The sequence below is a fragment of the Poecilia formosa genome, unplaced genomic scaffold, assembly GCF_000485575.1.
Source record: "Poecilia formosa unplaced genomic scaffold, Poecilia_formosa-5.1.2 Scaffold170, whole genome shotgun sequence".
In the NCBI taxonomy this organism is placed as follows: domain Eukaryota; kingdom Metazoa; phylum Chordata; class Actinopteri; order Cyprinodontiformes; family Poeciliidae; genus Poecilia; species Poecilia formosa.
Window position 1 is genome coordinate 1,020,721 of NW_006800109.1, and position 20,678 is coordinate 1,041,398.

The 20,678-nt window shown below is 42.3% G+C and overlaps 1 protein-coding gene across 5 annotated transcripts in view; it reads left to right on the forward strand.

The window, feature by feature from the left end:
* Positions 1-20,678, forward strand: part of rbfox3a (RNA binding fox-1 homolog 3a) — a 546,624-nt gene that overhangs the window by 405,552 nt on the left and 120,394 nt on the right. For 4 of the 5 annotated variants that reach the window (XM_016677950.1, XM_016677951.1, XM_016677956.1 and 1 more), the window contains one exon: positions 4,478-4,587. In XM_016677950.1, the coding sequence (XP_016533436.1) occupies positions 4,478-4,587 (110 nt within the window). Of the gene's footprint in view, positions 1-4,477; positions 4,588-13,916; positions 14,331-20,678 lie in introns of those variants that run through there. The other variant, XM_016677954.1, reaches the window with a different exon arrangement.

A 20,678-nucleotide genomic window follows, 5' to 3' on the forward strand; every position in this document is an offset into this window, starting at 1 on the left:
TATTGCACGGATCTTGTTCTTGCCATTGAGCTGGCTTCTCAGGACTTGCCTTATTTGTTTGGCTGTGGCTCCTTTCCTTGTGACCTCATCGAGGTTGCCATTTGCTTGTGGTATTCCCAGGTACTTGTAACTGTGCTCTATGTCTGCTATTGTTCCCTCTGGGAGTGAGACCCCTTCTGTGCGGACGACCTTCCCTCTCTTTGTAACCATCCGGCCACACTTCTCTAGTGTGGCCGGATGGTGACATCCCAATGTCAGTGCTGTAGATCCTGGTGGTGTGGATCAGTGAGTCGATGTCTCGCTCGCTCTTGGCGTACAGCTTGATGTCATCCATGTAGAGGAGGTGACTGATTGTGGCCCCATTCTTGAGTCGGTATCCGTAGCCAGTCTTTTTGATGATATATATATATATGTATAAGCCCAATGAAAAAGTCTGCAAATTGGCAAATTTTTTATGAATATTATAAAGTTAAGTTCAACAGAAAAATCCTCAAACAGTCGGGAATCGACTGTATTTATACGGGTTGGTAGAATGTACCACTGCTCCCCGGTACGGTGGAGACTCTGTCCTCCTGAACGGCGTCCAGCTGCAGAAATGCTGCTCACTCTGTCAGGAGAAGGCGGATTTGGGTTTAATGGACAGTCATGCACATCCCCAACTTTCCATTAATGGTCCAAATTGTGAAGTCAGAATGCCAAGAAAGGTGATAAAAAGTCAGCATCAGCAAACTGTTCAATGCTCTACCTGCTGGATTTTATTCTTTACCATACTGGTTTTCTTTCACCCAGTGGCTAAAATCTTACTGGTTTTATACAGAATTAGAAACACAGTCTGGACCATTAGGTCAAACCAGCAGGAAAATCTAAACAAAGAAACAGGAATAACATTATTAATTAACCAACTAACCTGCACAAATAAATGATTTTTAAACTGAAATAATACATACAGGGCTTTAAAGAGAATAAACAAAGAAATACAGAACAGAAAACATTTGGTTTTATCCAGAGATGCAGAGACGTCATAATTCATCAGGAAAAAATGATCAGATATGTATCTCAACACTGAATAAAATATTTACATTCATCTCATGGTTTAGCGACGTTAGCTTTAAAAGCATATACAAGTTTTACTTTTTTTAAAGATTTCAGCAGGAAATTTAATGTTTTTGATTGTTGGTTCAATGTTGCATGACTCTGTTTTTGTGTTTAATGATGTAAAGCACTTTGAAATGCCTTGCTGCTGAAATTTGTTGTACAAATAAAATTTGATTTGATTGAATTTGATTGATTGACAAGTGTAAAATGTAAAATAATGCTAAAAACCTGACAGTATTGACTAAACTAAAACAGTTTGGTCAACAATAAAAAAAACAAACAGAAATATGTTTAAGGACAAGTGATAGATAAATACAAACTTAAACACTTTTTTGTTTGTTTTATTCACTAATTAGTTCACATATAACAAACATTACAGACCAACAAATTAGTGCAAAATAACCGGGTAAGAGAACGAACAAATAAAAACACAATAAGATGGAGAACAAAGACAAAAGACAGAACATGATCAAATGTTGTCACAAGAAGAACAATGAAAATATTTAACTTGTATGTATTTTGCATTTAATTTTTTTATTTGCATTATTATTTTCCTATTTTCTAATATTCCTCAGTTGAACAGGGGTCACAGATATTTTGGGTAAAAGAGAAACAGAAAAGTAAATAAATAAAAGTACGTACCAGAGCAAAGGATAACTAATTCAATTAATAAGTTCCCCCATTTCTCTTCTCCTCCCCTTTTTCTGATTATTGTGAAAAAATAAAACCTGCAGCTTTCTGTGGCAGTTCTCACCACACAGCAGCAGCTGCAGCAGGTACAATCTAAATGCACTGTTATCTTACAGCCAGCCTCTCCCACAGCCCTGCAGGCCGTCCCAGTGGGCGCTGACCCCACCGATGACCCCCACCATGCTGGAGGGACGGTGGGAACCTGCACACGGCGCTGGGGGAGCCAAACCCTCAACCTGCTGGTTATGAGGGCAGGAACATCCTGAAGTAACGCTGCAGCAACCCGCAAAACTTTTCTCTTACCAAGGCATTTTATCTGCCTCCTCCAAGACAAAATAATAAAACCGCTGATCTTTAATGCAAAGTTGATGTGAAGTTAAAGCAGCGGGACGAAGCTGAGCTTATTGCCTCCTGCAGTTTGTTTTAACCTAAGCAGACGTGCTGAGGCTGAAACCGTCTGATACGATCCGACATCATGGCTCAAGAACTACATCAAACATTTCTGCTGTTTTACATGAAAAATATTAGAAATGTGGAGTAAATTATAGAAAAATCTACACTGCATTTCTAAAGTTCCACTTAAAAAAACCCAACATTACTTGAGCAAATAAGCACATTAATAATTGTCATCAGCCCACATTTAATTACTCTGAGCTCCGTCAGTGTTGATGAAGAGGCGTTGTTTCTCCCATGCAGACATTTGTGTCTCTGAAGGCTGGAGATTTATCCACAATTAAACCAATTACAGAAAATTTAAAGCTTTTCGTTAAAGAGAGAAGTTTCACACTTAAATTGATACTTCTACAAATTGAACTAAAGCTGGATGTAATTTCTGCCTCAAACTTTAACTTAAGAAAACAATTAAAAATGAAGAAGGAAAGAGAGTAACATATCTACATGCAAACACTAGAAAACAACTAATGATACTGAATGAAAAGCGTTTTTTTATTTTAACAATGAAGTCTGAAAGTTTAAATGATCTTGTTTTATTACATAATTTAAATATTTCTTGTATATACATATTATTCACTGCAGTGTCCAGTTAGATCAGTGTCGTCCAAACTTTTCACCACTAGGGACACATTTTTTTATTTTTTTTATTAAAACTGAAAACAATGTTTTTTTAAGACATTTGTTGTTTTTCTTTGTTTTGATATTCTAAATGTATTAATTAAGCAAGGTGATCATTTTTGCAGCAAAGGAGTCTGGAAGTCATTGTTAATCCAAAATATAAACAGGGTTTTGCACAATTATAATATTAAATAACAAATAAATATTTTCCAAAGGTTTTTGGATCGTCCTCATTTTCTTTTTGTGATTTTTTTTTACATTTGGCAACAAATTAGGGCTCTGCTTGTTGTTTTTAGGAAAATGTTATCAGTGAAAACAGAAACATACTTTCTCTCTCATACCTAAAAGAAAAATATTAAAATTTTATTTGTCTTCAAAAAGAAAATCTGCTGATCTGGCTGAACTAAACCATCCAGAGGGCCACAAATTGTCCCCAGACCCACAGTTTGGACATCCTTGGTTCAGATAAATCTGCTTTGTTTTCACATTACACCATAAATCAAACTCCTTTGTGTTTCCTGGTGTGTATTAATGCACACCTGCTGCAAGGTGCAAACACTGAGGCTGTTATTTTCTCTGTAATCATCACATTTAAATCTGGGATCACAAGCTGACCCTGAATCTGTTACACATGGTAAATCTTAATGGGAACTGTTGTCAGGGGAGCAAAATAATTAATTGTTGTTTGAGTCGGGAGCAGATTTTTGTATCACGCTTATTTATCTTGGAGTACTGGTGATAAATCCGTGCAAAACGTTGGAGTAAAATAAATTGATTGGTTGCATATTAACGGTTTTCTTTTCAATCTTTTGCTAAATGAAAAGTCTGTTTTATTTTATGGTGCAAACAGAAGCTGACGTGTCACAGTGACTCCAGCTCTGAACGCTCTCCTTGTTCTTCCACATATTGCAACTCATTTCTTTTGAAAAGTTTTCCAGCGGTTCACATCTAAACAGAACATCATTTAATGTTGCTGCATCGAGCCGTGCCGAGTTCGGGTACCTCAGGTTCAACTTTCCAATAAATATTAACTCAACCATGCACAACTCTGAAAATATTTCCCCCTTTTTTTCTGATAAATCTTGATTCGAAGTCCAGAATCAACCTGCGCTATAAAACCAGGAAGTTTCAAGGTTTATCAGACTGAAAGATTTATCAGCTGGTTCCTGTTCTCACTGACGGACTCGGTCTGCCTCTGTAAAGTTCACCCTGGTCTCTGCGTTGAAGTGTTTCCACTCAGAGGAGGGCGGAGCCAAACTGAGAAAGAAAAGTTATAGAAAGAAGGAGGAAGCGCTTTAATGTGATGGTATTTGTCATGATGCGTCTGTGTTGATACTGTAATTCAGTCTGTCTCAGTGCTACTTTTATTGATTTCAGAGGAGCTATCTATGTGTATTTGTCGTTATATATAAGGTCAATAAACAACTAAAATCAATGTTTATAACAATCGATGTTGCCTTCTCCATTATTTCGCTTCCTGCACACTGATTTCCTTTGATTTAATTTGCCTCTGGTTTTTTTCCTCCTCTCCTTGCCGACTGTTTGCCTGCTGCATGCGGTTGCCCCTTGCTGCTGCTTGTCCGTTTCAATGACGCGTGCCTGTGTTTCTGTGTCCCTGCAGGAAACACGTTGTGTAAGTCAGGAAGCATTGCCGTCTTCGGGAACGTGGTGTACAGCGGACTGCTGAACGATCACCTCTGGCATTTGGGAGTGCCCCTCTTTACGAGACTGGTAAGAGCAGCTGGGCCCCTCTGTGCACACTTACCTTCGTTTTGTCAGAAGAGTTTCACGCAGTCGAGCTGAATCCAGCAGACATCAGGTGTGGGATTCCCAGAAGCCTGTAATGGGCTGTTTCTGAAGGTTGTTCTGCTGACATGTGTTGTTGAACGTTAGCTCCTGCACACAGGACGTCGCAGCAGGACCTCTGCTGTGGATTTACTCACCTGATTTTAGCATTTAGCTCCAAAAAGCGCTCCGTTTAAAGAAGATTACCTCTAAAACAATTCGGTTTTCCTCCAGTAGCAGAGAAAAGGGTTGAATAAATAATTCAGGATGTTTGGTTAAATAATTACATGGTTTTAATGAAGAACTAGAGCAGTTGAAGCTGGCGTTAACAATTAATGACAGATGTCTTAACTCTGATTGTTAACCCAACGTTTGTCGCTGCTGCTGCAATGCAGAAGCAGGAATCTCAGCAATTTTCCCAAAGAAAACTAAATTCAGCACGGCCCTTTCTCTTCCCGTTAATTACCCTCTTTCCAAGCGGGTTGCACGTTTTTTTATCAATGTTTGTTATTGATTCAATCTGTCGCTGTAGCTGTCATTTATGAGTCAGGAATTAGTGTTGATTGGTGCACGAGGGTTGCATATAATTGGGTTACATTAAATAGATAATTCAGCTGATCTCATAAATGTCTGATGTGAAGGCTTGTTTGATTATCAATTAATGTCAAACTGAGATGCGAGAGGCTGTCTGGATTCCAGTGGGGTTTAGCTGGCAGGGCAACGTTTCCAAATAAAAATAACCTTCTCATCATGACTGCAGACGTCTGAGCAGCGAAATGATGGAAATATGAAGGTTTAGTGTAAACCAGAGGAGCAGGCGCTCTGACCTCCATGAAACCATCTTTGTTGTTTTGTCATAAATGTTGTTGTACAAGTTCTCTTGTATCTTCAAAATTCAAATATACTTTATTAACGCCAAAGTTCAGATAAAAAATAAGCAAAAAGTAACTAAATTAAATGAAGGTTTATCACTTCAAGTCTCTTCCTGCTACCTACTGTTTAAAAAAAATAATAAATTGGTGTTTAGACACAACTTCCATCAAATCCATAACGAACGTGTCGCCTAACTAAACCTCCTTTAATTTATGTTCACATCATATCAAATAATAAGAATATTCCCTAAATCTGGATTTTTGGCCTGAAGCTCCTGGGCGTCTGATGAAATCCTGACAAACCTCCAAGTTTTAAAAATAATATCTTATTTCAACAATAAAGACTCATCAAACAGCCCAACAGAACCGGCCAGGTAGAAATAACTTTTACAGATATTTGTGTAAAACATGTAAATTAAAACGGTTATTTTAGCCGTGTGTTTTAATTAGATACCAAGTAAAGTTCTGAGTCTGAGTTCAGCCAATTCGTCTGTTAAGGTTTTTCTGTTTTTGTTTTAATTACTTTTGTTACAACCTTATGTAGAATTTGGACAAAGTTTGCAGGTACCGACAGATTACATATTAAAATGATAAGCAGAAAACAGAGAAAAACAAAACAAATCTTAATGCATTTTTCTGAATAAAATCAAAATCAAAACAAAATATTTTTTGAGATAGATTTAAGAAGCTTCTCTAAAACTAAATTTTACCACATTAATATCAATTTAATACCAATGCCCACTTTGAATCGGTATTATCAACACTTTAAATCGATCCGTGCGGCTCTGGTGAAAACACAATGTGAGAGTTTGAGAGAAAACTTCATTTGATCTAAATCAGCTTAAAATTAAGCCAAAGATTAACTAGTTAATGTTCACAACTGGTTGTAAAGAAACACAAAATTTAATCAGTTATCAGCTTCTTGATGCGTCTAGTATAGTTTGTGTTTTACTTTCAAGACCAAACTCTCTGTTTGGCTTCACCGTGACCTTTGACCCTTCAGCCAATAAAAGGTAATTTTAGTTATCCACCTCCAGAGGAACACCTGGTGCTGTAAGTGTTCACTCAGGAGTCATTAAACTGCAGCAGAAGATGATAAAACGTTAAATAAGTGGCACTGGGATGTAAAACACACCACAAGCTGTTATTATAACTCTTTTAAAATTCTTTACAAATCAGTTTTAGCTTCAGTTCTAATATGAGAAAACAATATGTAGAAGTAAAGTGGACGAATTTTGTTTTCAAATGAATTTACGAAGGTAGAAATAAATTTACTTTCTGCTGCAGAGAAATAAACAAATTTTCAAACATAAAGAAATAAATTTAAAATAATGCAAAAAAAATATTTCCCTGCTTCAAGTAGATCAAGAACAGTGAAAACAATCAGATATTAATGCAGAAATCGACATTTTGCCTGGCGACATGATTCTGAAACATCTAAAAGACGAGCACTGCTCTGGTGCATTATGGGAAATGTAGGATTCAGTGTTTTCGGAGCTTTGCCCATAGTAATGACTGGAAGTCAGGATTTCTCATTCTTTTGAGTTTAACTATCCCTCGTTAATCTGTCCCTTGCAAGCCACCCAACTTTATTGGAATTCAGTGCTAAATTGCTGGTGTGTCTCTAAACTTTTTCCATGAATTATGCATTTAGCATAAAATCACTCCCTGCCCTCAGAGTCATAAACCAGTTGAGCTGCAACACAGGGAAGAGATTTTTATACCTAAATCAGTCCCTCAGATGGTCCCTGTGAAATAATCGAGAGAAATCAAATAAAAAAAGGATTGTGATGCTGGAAGCCTGATTTTTAGTCTCCAGAAGCCAAATTTTGTGTTTGTTATTAGAGGTTCAGCAGTAATGGCTGCAGAGCAGCAGGGATTCAGAGCAAACATGAGTGTGCAAGACAGAAATAAGCATAATTAGCATCTAACACAAACAAGGTACAAGAATTAAGTTCAACTCAGGAGAGAAATATTACAAGCTAATCATTTTTTGTTGCACTTTTCTGGGGAAACTCGTCTTACCCAAGACATCTTAATGAACTCAGGACAGCTGCACTGCAAAAACACAAACTCTTACCAGGTATCTTTAGTCTAGTTTTTAATGCAATTTTCTGAAGTAAGACAAAACTAACTTTAAAGTGAGCAGTAGGATCTTGTTTTGAGTCAGTAATCCCTTAAAATTGTTAAAAAACTACTTATTCCATTGGCAGATAAAATGTCTGCTAACAGAACAAGACATCTTCCATCAATATTAAGGAATTATTGACTTTAAACAAGCTGCTGTTTCTTGCTGAAAAGTTAGTTTTGTCTTACTTCAAATGTATTAAGATATTTGGACTAGAAACTGGTCAAAGGTACTTGGTAAGATTTAATGTTTTTGCAGTTTATATCTGTCATGGCTGCTTTCAGAGAAACCTTTTCTTGCTGCGACAGAAAGGTGCGGGCTGATAGCGCCGGGCTGAGGGCTGATAGCGCCGGGCTGACAGCGCCGGGCTGACAGCGCCGGGCTGACAGCGCCGGGCTGATAGCGCCGGGCTGAGGGCTGATAGCGCCGGGCTGACCGCGCCGGGCTGACAGCGCCGGGCTGACAGCGCCGGGCTGATAGCGCCGGGCTGAGGGCTGATAGCGCCGGGCTGACAGCGCCGGGCTGACAGCGCCGGGCCGGACCGGCCCCAGCGGTGGGATCAGCACGACGCGCTGTGAGCCTTCACATCCCCAACACACAGCCCCTAATTACTGCACAACCCGCCAGTTCTCACCCTTAGGCCAGTTCTGACTGCTCAATGCCAAGATGAAAACACTGCATTAATAACACTACATACAGTCTGAGCACACAGCTATGTTTAATGCACTTTTTGGATGTCTACACGGAGGCATTACATCAGAGGGATTGTTGATGTGCAGCGGCATACAATGAATTTATTGTCTCCCAGACAGAGCGTTCCAGGATTAGCAGATGGACGATTTGCTGCGTGAAGTGTAATGTATGCCTACAAATGATGCTTAATGATATCTTCCAGGGACGGAAGCGAAACATCACCGTTTTCAAGGCTAAATGTAAGAGTGTGTCAGAAAGCTGCAGACGTAGGATTAGGTAACGTCATGTTTCTTAGTTATTGGTTGATGTAGATGGACACAAATATCTTCTTTAAAGAAAAAAAGATGGATTTTTGCATTCATCTTAATTCTGGAGTATTTAAAACCACAAACATTGACCTACTTATTCTTAAAAGCAAATCTTTCTTCTGAAATAAGAAAAGAATCAACCCAGAAAATGTATAAGCTGTCAAAAAAAACTTTTTTATGTTTTTATCTACAGTGATTTGCAGATACAAATATATAACTGTTTTGTTCTTTTTAATAAATGGAAATGGTTTAAATTATTATTGAGCAGATAAAATAAAAACAGCACTAAAGTTTGCCTTAAAAATGTTATAAAAAATGTTTCAGTTTTTGTGTGCTGTCAGCTTAACGACTTTGGCCCTGATGGCAAAACATTTGGTCGCTGCTGGTTTAGAGTTTGCAGAAAGTTGAACACATCACTAATTTAAAGCGGTTTTAAAAAACGATAAAAGCCCAAATGAAACTCAGCTGAGACAAATTTCTGTTGATGCACAAAGAACTGTGGCTGTTTCTGGTCCTTCTGCTCCGTAAATATCAGGATACGGGCAAATTTCCACAAAGCTTTTCTGATAAATGGATAAAATAATGTTTATTACTATTTTTATGTTTAATTGACTCATCAGATAAGTTTTCACATTTAGTTTATTGGAAATTTGGAGTTTATGCTTCTTTCTTAAGAAGAAAAGTTGTAAATTTACCAGAGATGTTTTCTTATGATTAGAGGCATTTTATGCTGTGTTTGATATTTATTAAGTGAATTTTATTTATTTGTTTTTTCATTGAATCTTTTTTTAGTTGAATCTTCTTATCACATTTGAAGTTGCTTTGTGAATTTCATTGTGGTGCTTCATTCATAAATTTCTAAAATTAAACCAAACTTATTTCCTGACATTATACAGTTACAAAACTGTTAAATAAAATCCTTAAACTTATCATAAAAACCTCAGAAATATAACAAGATCTTAAAATCAGACATTGCGACAGAAAAAGCCAGAAGTTTCCTACGTTTAAGTGATTAATTCAGGAACGATCTGGGTTTTTTCTGCACCAGAACATTCCAGGTCCAGACTCATGCAGCCATGTTGCAGCTTCGACCTCCCATCCTTTGTCCTGGATCCAGTTCATGGAGAGTCTGGACCCGGAGATGTTCTGGTGCAGGACGGAGCCGGTTCCACCACTTAAGCTTTGGAAAATCTCCAGATGCGCCTCGCATACGTTTATCACCGCGAGGCTTGATGACGTTTTCATCATAAACGTCTAACTTTATGACACCAGTAAACTTTGAGTTATTTCCAAGTTCATTTCTGACTCTTAGTTGTAATTATTAGGAATGTATGTCTTTAAATATCGAGAAAGATTTTCATCAGAAAATATCCATGTATTTACTTTGTACTACTTAAATTTCAGAGTTTTTTGCAGACATTTGCTCCTCTGACCGTTTTCATTTTCTCTAAGGAATTCAGTTTGCAGCCATCAGAGCAGTAGCTGCTTATCAGGCTGCAGAAAAATCTCACTTCCTTGCAACTGCTGTCTGGATTATCTGATGATTTTACTTAGTGGAGTTTATTTAATTTGTTTTTTTCTGCATTAAACTGACTTTAAAGTGCCGTTCCTTTAATATTAGTAGAACTGACTTCAGCTCTGTCCCAGATGCTCAATGTTTTATCCACCATTAAGTTAGTTTAGATGCATCTACAATTACTTTTTCTGTCTGATCCAGTCCTGATCCCTGAGGCGAAATGGAATTGGTTTGGATATTTAGTGTCACATTTCCCAGTGAATCCAGTTTTATCTCGGTGTCTTCTGGAGGAACGTTTAACGGTGAAATAAGACGAAGCTTGAGCTGCGTGGTCATAGTAACTGGAAGTGTTGGTGGACTCGAGGCCAGTATCCACTGCCAGGCGTGACGCCGTCACTCCAGTCTCCAACTAAAGTTTCAAACTGGTTTGTTTGAGGTCCAAACTGGTTTCAAATGGAGAATTCAGGCTAATATTGATCTATATTGACTCTATATGAATAGATATGGAAAAAACAAACCAATGGAAGAAAACCAACCAGTTTAAAGTGGACAAACAAGAAGTTTGTGATTTATAATTGAATGTAAGAAAAAAGGCATCCCTTCTGCTGATGAGTGTTTGTAAAACCTCCAGGGGAAAAATATCTTCATCTTTATTCTCATTCTGCATGAGTAGATCCGCAGATCCTGCAGCTAAAAGAAAATACATTAAAAACAGAAATATAGAAGAATAGAAGTGAAATTTTTAAGCAAATTAAATATTTCAGAGTTTAGCCCAAGAGCCAGCTAGAGCTGATTCATGCAGCTCACTGCTGCAGAACATTATGGAAAATTAATGCGACTATAGTCACCACACAGTGTCCACTTCCTGCATTCCTCTGTAAAACGCATTGTGTTCTTTGCACAAATAAGTTGTATTAGTAGGAAAATGTCTCATTTTGGACGTTAGGACATTAGGATGATGAGTGATTTGTGATTTTTGAGACATATAAATGATGCAGGATGATGGAAACCACCATTCTGGATCCTTAAGCTCCAAAGCTGTAAACAGGATAAATTCAAGTTGTGATGAAATGAATGATTAATTGCAACCCTAACCTGAAGGTTTGAAGCTTAAAAACAGAAACATGGCGGTTGTGGAGCGCCTGAAGGTGAAACCCGTAACCATGACAACACACAAAACCATTTAAAAATGTCAACATTTTCCACAGAGCGATAAAAAAGTCATGTGAAATACTTTAATGTTAGAGAAGATGTAAAATGTTTTATTTTGTGAACATATTCCTGGATGATTTGTTGTGTGGATCTGACCGGACGGTTCAAATGTTTCTGGGAGTTGGAAGGGGGAAGAAACAAAGAGGTGAAAGAGGGTTTTTGTTTCCCTCTGTGAAACCGTCCTGATGTGATGTATGTGGGATAGAAACGTCGATACCCACCTGTGGAGCTGATGAAGACACATAAAGAGATAAAACGAGCAGAGCTTCAGATCCTTTTCACCGGGTTGTAAAGCGGGTCACTCCATAAAGTGAAGTGTGTGATTAGAGGAAAAACCAACCTGGGAGGCTCAGGATGGAGCCACATCTCTCTCCGAGTTTCGGCTTCCCACCAGCTGAGACCTGGCCGAGCGCGGCCCACGGTTTGATGGATGAGGACAAAAAGGCCGGCGCTCCGCAGGGAAGAAGAGCCGCCGGTTGTCTCCTCTGGAGTTTCTCTAATGATGGGATCTGGGTTGAGTTTGGCACAAGTTGTTCTGTACGTAGCGTTGTGCTGCAGAGCAGAGGTGAGATGGCCATGAAATATTCAGAGAGCAGATATGGAGTCAGTGAAGATCGGACGTAGACGGACATTTTAGGCAGAACGCACTCTGTGTGAGGCCTTCGCTTCCTCTTCTCTTTGAAAGCTCCATCTTTATAATGGATGGCAGAACCTCCTGGGAGTGTCTAGACGCTGGTGGGAAATCTAAATGCCTGGGAAAGCCGCGCGCATCCCTGGTAAGTAGTGCCGAGCGCGGGAAAAGTGCAACTCAGAGGGGCGACAGGAAGTAAGGAAGATCACATCTTCACCCCGATTATCTCCATCCTCACCCCAGATGGCGTTTTCATCTGTAAGTAAAGGACGTCGGGATTATTCAGGCATAAATGTTGCCTGACTCTTATTTTCTACCTTTCTGCCTCTAACCTCAGCCGCCCTCTGCAGCAGACCACGATGCTCTCTGTCTACACCCTCACCACCCTGCCTGTCTGCCCTCCACCTTCCTTCGTTCCCTCGGTCTCTCCCCCCCTCAGTTATTTATGAGCAGGACTTGAAATAGACTTCAGTATTTGATAAAAGCGTGATCTTTAATCTGAGTTGCCTGAGAAGTGCATTTCATTTTTATTTGCCATCACAGATTGATGGAGGAGTGTGGAGGTTATCCTCTCTGAGATTGCTAATGTAAATCCACGGCGGACATGTTGGAAATGCAGGACTTGTGTTTGTGCAAAGCAAGACCAGATCTTCTGAAAATCTGCCTTTGACGTCAACTATTGTTTCGATTCCTGCAAAATTACCCGTTGCACGTCTCACACCTTCCGCTCCACGTCTCACCGTTGGGTCGGGCTTTTCTGGGGAAAGCAGGAGAAATAAAACGGGTGATAAATTCAAGATGACAGTAACGCTGTATGGAGGAGGCCCCTTGTGTATCGGTTCGCTCAAAGCCAGCTGCAAATCCAGCTCTGCCTCCTTATGTGGCAATTACTGATGGGTAACATAACCTGCGTGTATCTGCTCAGTTCATTACGGCGACGTTCTCTATAGCTGGCAAATGTTCTTTAAGATCCTACGGCAAATTAGCTCATCCCCCCAGGACGCCTTTTATTGGATGATCCTGCGCCAGAGGATGCCGCAAAACCACTCTGGGCTCTCCGCAGCCTGGCCTCGGTCGCCACAGGGTTAATATTTAAAAGCGTGAGCTCCCAGTCGTGTATTGATGATATGTTTTGAAAATTGCTGAGGCAGGCTCATTGTTACAGTGCTGTCTAGGAGATAGCCAAGCCTCCCTCCGACACCACCACCCGTCCCTCCTTTATAGCCGCCAGATGGAAAACACACTAAAGCATGTAATGTAATATAGCTTGGCACACGGAGGTGTTCCACACCAACTTCATCTGGACTCTGATCTGCCACAACACATCACCTGGAAGAAGGTTTTTTTTTCTTTTTTCAACCAGAAACGCTGCTGGTCACTAACCCAGACGGAGGAGGAAGAAAACAAATGGAATAGGCTGCGCCTCCCTGACGGCGGAGCCACTTCTCCCCCAACTCCATCTTTTATTTTTGCTTTTATTCTTCTCTTCAATGAACTAAAACTGCCACAACTTCAGTATAACTCGTCTCAGTCACAGACGGCAAGAAGAAGAAAGAGGCGCGATCTGTTAGTCCTCCACCATCACCCCTGCCCTCCCCCTGCCCTGCAGAGATTTCCACCATCAGCTTCCTGCCCTCCCCACCCCCCCCACCACACCTCTTTCTCTCCGTCCCTCGCCCCCCCTCCCTCCTCGGGACGCTGAATTTTACAGTACCGTCTGCAGGATCCCGGATTGTGCGGCGCACTCCTCTATGCAGAGCAACACGGCTCCGGTGGAGGAACGCTGGAGGCAGCTGTCAAGCGCAGGCTGCTGCTCCTGCTGCTCTAGTTGAGCCTCGGCGCCGTACCGACTGATTTCACATTCACCAATAAGAGACGGCACAGGGGGGAGAGAGAGAGACACAGAGAGAGAGAGAGAGGGAGGGAGGGAGAGTCTCGAAGTGAGTGGTGTGGAGAGGCAAGTGGAGTGGAAGAGTGTCAAAAGAAAAAAGAGGTTACAACACCTCCCCAGCTCTCTTTCCTTTCTCCCGTCTGCTTTCTCCTTCTTTCTCGTGTTGGCTCAGAAGAGGAGGAAGAGGAGGAAGAAAGGGAGCTTTAAAAAATTAACTGAAGAGCAAGAAGAAGAAGAAGGGGGTAAGCCTCAAGTCAAGCTTCGTTGAAGAGTTGAGGAGAGCTGCCTCCGTGGAACAAGGACCAGTAGAGCTCTGTCCAAACACTCGGACCCCTCGTGACTCCCACGCTGGCTGGACTGGTCCCGGTGCTCGGTCCCACTCTCCTGCCCTCGCCTGCCCACACCTGTCCCGCTTCAAACATGATGATGTACTTTTGGGTGAGTACCGGAGCTCCCTGTAGGTTGATGTTGTTCTCCAACAAGCTGCTTGGTGTGTGCGATGCTGCGCCTCCCAACGCGCTGATGGCTTTTCACTTCCCTGTGTTTTATTGATGCCGGGTGCTGCAGCGAGACGCCATGGAGGCCTGTGTTTATGTGTCACTTTTATTCAGGGGGAGGATGTTGGAGCGGAGATGTTAGCGGCTCCAACACCTTTACCAGGGTTGTTCCTCAACTTCCAGTGATGGCAGAGCGACCCGGCTTGGTTTCTGAGTTCGTCCGGCTGCTCGGCGTCTTCTGGGGACGTTTCATGATCTGGGTCTCACATGCTGCTGTTTTCGCTTCCCATACGTCTGAACCGCCGTCAAAATGCAGGTTGATTAGGGATTGTTAACCAGAGCTGCTGATTAATTCCCTTTGAGATCATGTGTGATTAGTCAGACTGGTTCTGTCTCCTCGGTGGTTTGTTTCCTCACCACAACAACACCCGCCCAGACCTTCGCTGCTTCGCTCGCTGCAGATCATTTTAATCCTCCGCTGGTTTGCTAACTTCGCACCTCCACAGAAACAAAAAGTAAATGAATATTTACAGCATTTCCACTGTAAACAGTCTGAGCTGAAATGCAGTTATAGATGTGTCTCTTGCAGAAGCTGAGTGTGTGTGTGTGTGTGTGTGTGTGTGTGTGTGCGTGTGTGTGTGTGTGTGTGTAGGTATTGATCGTGAGTTCAGATTTCTGGGGAGAGAACATCTTTTTTTTTTGGGATGGGGGTTATTTCACCTGGAAGAATCCATTATGAATGACTTTATACCTAAAACATTTTCTTGTAGTTGAAGCGAAAAACAAAGGATGAATAAGTAAAGTGTGCCATGCATGCAGTGGGCATCGATCTGAAGCTCACATTTCTGGGTAGACAGGCTGCTTTGAGGCCAAAGTTACAGATTTGAAGCATCTGCAAAGTTGTGGGAGTGATGGGAAGGAGTGTGACTTCCAGCTGGTGTCCTAACTAAAGGAAAATAATCCCACGCGTGGTGTGGCTCCTGCGAGGCCTCGCTCCGGCTGAGGCCTCTTTGATTCTCGTCCCTCAGCCTCTCCTGGGTGTCGATGCTTATTGAGAGCAGCTCATCACTGTCTCCTGGCCTCTTTGAAGGTGTGCTGCAGGAATGTAACTCACCTTTCTCCACCTCCGGTTCCATGACAAATTCCCCCTCCAGCTACTCAGAGTGATGACCACACAGATGTGGGCTGAGTGGAGCGAAGCAGCGATGCTGACAGTTTACAGCCCTGCAGCTTCATCAGTGGAGCATCGGGCCTCGTTCGCTGTAGTGGCTTTATTCTCATCGCATTAGAGGAGAAGCATCTGCGACTCTCTGCATATGTTTCACTGTGGCTCCATTAGCGTCACGCTAAATAAAACTCTTACTTTGTTCACTTGCTTCCTGCTTTCTTGTAACTTTTTCCATCACAGGCTTTGGTGAAACACGGTAAATGTTTCTTTGGAGAGAAGTCTTCCTGTACACTTTGCAACTAGAAACTTGTAGTTGTTGCTGTTGTAGTTGGGAAAACAGATGAGGAGAGGTGTTTCTTTCTGTGTTGGCAAACGATGGACTAAATAACCTCCACCAGACGCTCCAAACAGTAAAAATATGACTCCATTATCAAGACCAGTTATTCAAAACGATTAAAGAACTGACAAAAAAACATAAAAATGAAATTATAGAGGTCACACTGAGCTTCCTGTCTGCATATTTATTCACAAACTGGAAGAAAAGACAAATGTATGCAAGCGTTTTGATCAGGGTTTCCTAACATATCAGATTATTTTATTTAATTTTCAACCACAAAACTGTTCTGGGACATAAAAGCTATTCTAAGACAGATGATAATTCACTGCTAAAAAGTTCCATAAATGCTGCTTTGTTCCAGTTCAGTTTCCAAATCTGTTTAGTTTTTGCAGATTCATTGTCAAGACACGAGAAGATGAATTTATTTCTAAAATAAAACAAGTTATAGGTGAGTTAAAGTGAGTTTTCAGGCAAAAGTCTGAGTGTTTGCACTGCAGGTCTGACTCAGTTGTAGGTCAGGTTGGAGCTGATATCCTCCAGCTTCTTGTTGACCCCAACAAGCTCCTCCTTGAGCCAGGAACCTCCCAGCAGCCTGGCAGAAGGTCCAAAAGGAACAAAATGTACCGTATAGCAGAGGTAGTGCCAAACGCCGCCAGCAGAGCCGGTACGCCGCGATGGAGAGTCAGGTGGTCGTCCTCTCCCGCGGCTTCGTGTGTAATTTGAGATGTTTCCCTGTTTAAAGATCACTTTTGAGAGAAGGGATCAGCGAGTGATCTGCTGTTCCACATCTGGTATCCGCTGTGTTGGAGTGTGCTGGAGTGTGTGTGTGAGTGTGTGTGTGTGTGTGTGTGTTAGTCGGCCAGCGTTTAGCTCCATGAGGAAGTTGCGCCTGCCTCTCGTTTGAACTGCAGGTGGTGAGCATTACCTGCGGTCCCTCCGGAGGCCTGTCAGCCGTGCATCAGTCTGGGGAACCTGCAAGCTCCCCTCATTAGAATATTTATTCACCAAGCAGATGTTCTTATCCAGGGCAATTACCTTTGGCTTACATTTCCCTGTTGCCCACTGATATAGATGAATGTGTATACAAAGACGTCCCGGGTTATGCATGGGACCCCTGGGTGCCACCCTCCACATATGCACGGCGGGCGAGGCGGCGACCGTCTGGCCTGTGGCTCAGCTCAGCCTGAAAACTCCTGCCTCCACTGCACCGCCGTAATTGGAGGAAGTGGAGGCGACGTTTCCTGCGATGGCCACACAGTGATGGAGAGATGGCCTGTATATCATTCTCTCCAGCCGGCTGTTCCTTTGAATTAGAGACAGAGAGAAAAAGGGAAGAGGCATGGAGTGGAGAAACCATGCATGCTTCTGTCCTCCCCTCAGTGTGATGAATAATTTAGCAGTGCAGGGCCCTTGCTGTCGAGTAGAGATGGTGGTAATGGGGGGACTGGATATATATGGCATGGCAATGCTTTACGTTAGACTTCCCCAACCAACGCAGTGGAGTGTGCCGCGGGCTGCTCTCATGATGTGTTTTGCCTGCATTAATGCAACGCTTTTATTTATCGGCGAAGACTATAACAGACGTGTGGAAATGGTTTATCTGTGGCCACCGGTGAGGGCGCCGGCTGCTGTGATTGGGTCATGCGTGGTGCATTACAGTATTTCACAAGACGAGCTGGAAGATTTCATGTGTGCTTTTATTTCACGCTCCATATATGTGCAGCATCGAGCCGTGTGGAGGTTTGCAGGAATTCATAACGAACAGAGCTGATCAGCCATTCTGGACGGCAGGGCCGCCGGTTTCATATTGCAAGATGAAGTGCTTGCGATGGTTTGTTAATGTATTAATTGATCTGTGTCCTCAGACGGGCGAATCAGGAGTAGTGTCACGTAGACTCTTTAGTACTCCCCGAGACGCCTTCATTAGCTGCTGCTGGCCGGCTCTCCACCCCCATTACAGGACCACGTCGCCACACACTTTACCTGACTGCTGTAATAACTTCAGACGTTTCTATCTGCCGGCCAGACCTCCGACGGCCCGAATCGTTCGGGGGCTTAACATCAAATGCGAGGCGCTCCTTTGAACGGCTGACACTGCAGGTGATTCACTCTGGGGGTGTCATGTGGCGTTGTTTTGTCTGCCAGTGGTTGCTCTCCTTTTCTTCCGAGCTTGAATAACGGCTGTTGCAATCAGTCATTAACTTCCAGCTGAATGTTTTATAACGTGGAAGGGTGCACATGCCTTTGTTGCGTCAGGCGAGCCGAGGAAGCAGCAGCGGAGTCGCTACATCCAGGAAACCTGTTATCTCCTTAACCGCTAATACCAAGGAGATTCTTGCAACTTCATTGGGTTGTGAAATTGTATATTTTTCAAGTGCAATGCTGAGTTCATTGAAAATGCTTTCATAGGGAAACACGAGGGTAGCAGAGGTTTATTTCCATTCATGATTTGGGAAGCGGGGCCTCGCCCTTTGTTCTCTGCGGGATCATTTGCAATCAGTAGCTTCAGCAATAATTCTGTCAGCTTTTGGTCTCTTCCCCTTGGGGCTAATGGGTCTACAGCCCAGCTAATTGTGATTAGGACTCTGACAGCAGGTCTTACTTGCAGGATTTTCACACCACAGTCCTCTTTGATATTAGCTGCACAGCTGATAAAGAGATTAGATAGAAGAGAGGAGGGAGGGACGGGGGGCGGCGGGAGGTGGTCGGTGTTCTTAAACTACAGAAAGACACCTACACGGGGGAAATCACTGGTGAGTTTAGCAGAGGAAAATAAATCCGGCCGCAGTAAAAGCCTTGCGCTCGCTTATTGCACCTGCTATCATTAGCACTTTTGTACACATGGTCAGCCTCCCAGGGAAAAGTCATTATCCAGCTGTGCCGTTATTTTTCTGCTGTTTTCTCCTAGTGGAGTGTGACTTCAGGGCTATAGCCAGCGCACCATTTAATGCCTCCAACACAATAAAGGACTCTAGCCTTAATGATGTGGGATTGGATGGCCATGCCTCAGGTTGTCCAGGGGCTTGTGAGCTGTTACTACGAGCGGCCATTTTGCCTCGCCGCTGTTGAGGCTCCATGTCAATTCAACTCGGAGCAGTCCAGAGGAGGCGAAAATAAAATTTCCTGATTAACTGTTGCCTCGTCGTTTAAGCAGCAAAGCGATGCAGCCAGAGGAGGGGAAGGATGGAGGGTTGCCAGAACGCGAGGTGGAAGCGCTCTGTTTTCCTCCGACTGAGTGAACAATCCTGCATGAACGAGTGGCATGCAGCGAGATGTTTGATTATGCAGAATAATGGTTTAAACTAAAGCAAAGCAGACGTTTTACATCCTAATGACTCAGAAAATTAAATATTAAGAGCACGGCTTCTCCAACAAAAGGAAGAGCCGAGGAAACTGGAGCAAAAGTTCAAACGTTTCTGCCCCAAATTTCAAACCTAAAAATACGCAACAGCATCATTTGCACATTCGCAGTGAGACGATGGGATCACAGCACGTGTCATTCAGTCTGCAAGGAACACAAAAAACTGTTTTCTGAGCAATTTAGACGTCATGGCCTAAAAATGTCCCCATTCAGCTGATCTAAGGGAAGAAAGGGCGTCTCTCAGCGCTGATTCAGTTTCAGAAGTTCCCTCTCCTTCGTAGTGGAGCGTCACACGCCTGGCAATTATCTGTTCCAGCCTTCATTGCTTTACTTTCCTGAACTCGGCCTGTTGCGCCAGTAGCTGCAGAAGTCTCTCATGGCAGTCCTTCATCCTCGTCGGCCGCGTTGCAGCAGAAGGCGTGTGCATCGCTAACACGCTAGTGCCATAGATATGCCCCGAAGTGTCAACTCTCACATACGGAAAAGATTGGAGGAGAGGTCCCTTTGAGAAGGCAGCAACATATCCACTGGCAACCTGCCATGCATGATAAGAAAAACCTCCACTGGCCTCCCTTTCACTGCAACAAATGTCATTTATGTGGCTTCCACCATTTTAAAACCCAGTTTTCTAACTGAATGTGGAAGGAGAAACTGTTGGTGGAAGGTTTTAGTTGCTTTACTCATCTTTGCTACCAAACTTGTCCTCTATTGGCTTAATGAAAACCTCGTTGGAGCCCCGGCTGTGCCTCTCTGTACAGCTGTGCTCCTACAGAACTCCGATCCACATACAAGCATTTACATTTGCACACATTAGCATACATTAGCAGGAGCTGCGTGAGGACAAATTAGATTGAAAACCAGCGCCCCAATCTTTCATGAAACCTAAATAAAATAAGTGTTGTTCCATTCGGAGGCTTTCTGAAGGCGGGCGGAGTCTGGTGGGTGTAATGCCGACACACAGGGTGCGTTTGATTCGCTGATGCTGCCGTTTTTACACACCGTGGCATTTTATCAGTGCAGCTTTAGCTTTCACTGCTTTTAGAGATTTTATGGGCAAATAAAATGTTGAGGAAACAGAATTAAATTCTGAATTTAATAAATGAGAATATATACGCAGGAAATAGATAATTTTTACTCCTTTATAACTAAAATAATCTTACAGTCATAATTTTTATTGTTTTGCTCCAAAACAAATTTCATTGACGCTGCAAAATCAAAATCTTATCAAGCACTTTTTCTAGTTTCCACTGCAAATGCAGTTGAAAAAGGACAAAATGAACTTAGAAGCATATTTTCAGCAAGAAATAGGAGTTTATTTTAAGTAAATAATTCCTTTATATCAATGAATAAAAGGTAAAAGTTTCACCACTGGCAGATTATTTCACTTATAACAACGTCTTCTTAAAAGTTAAATCATTTTCTA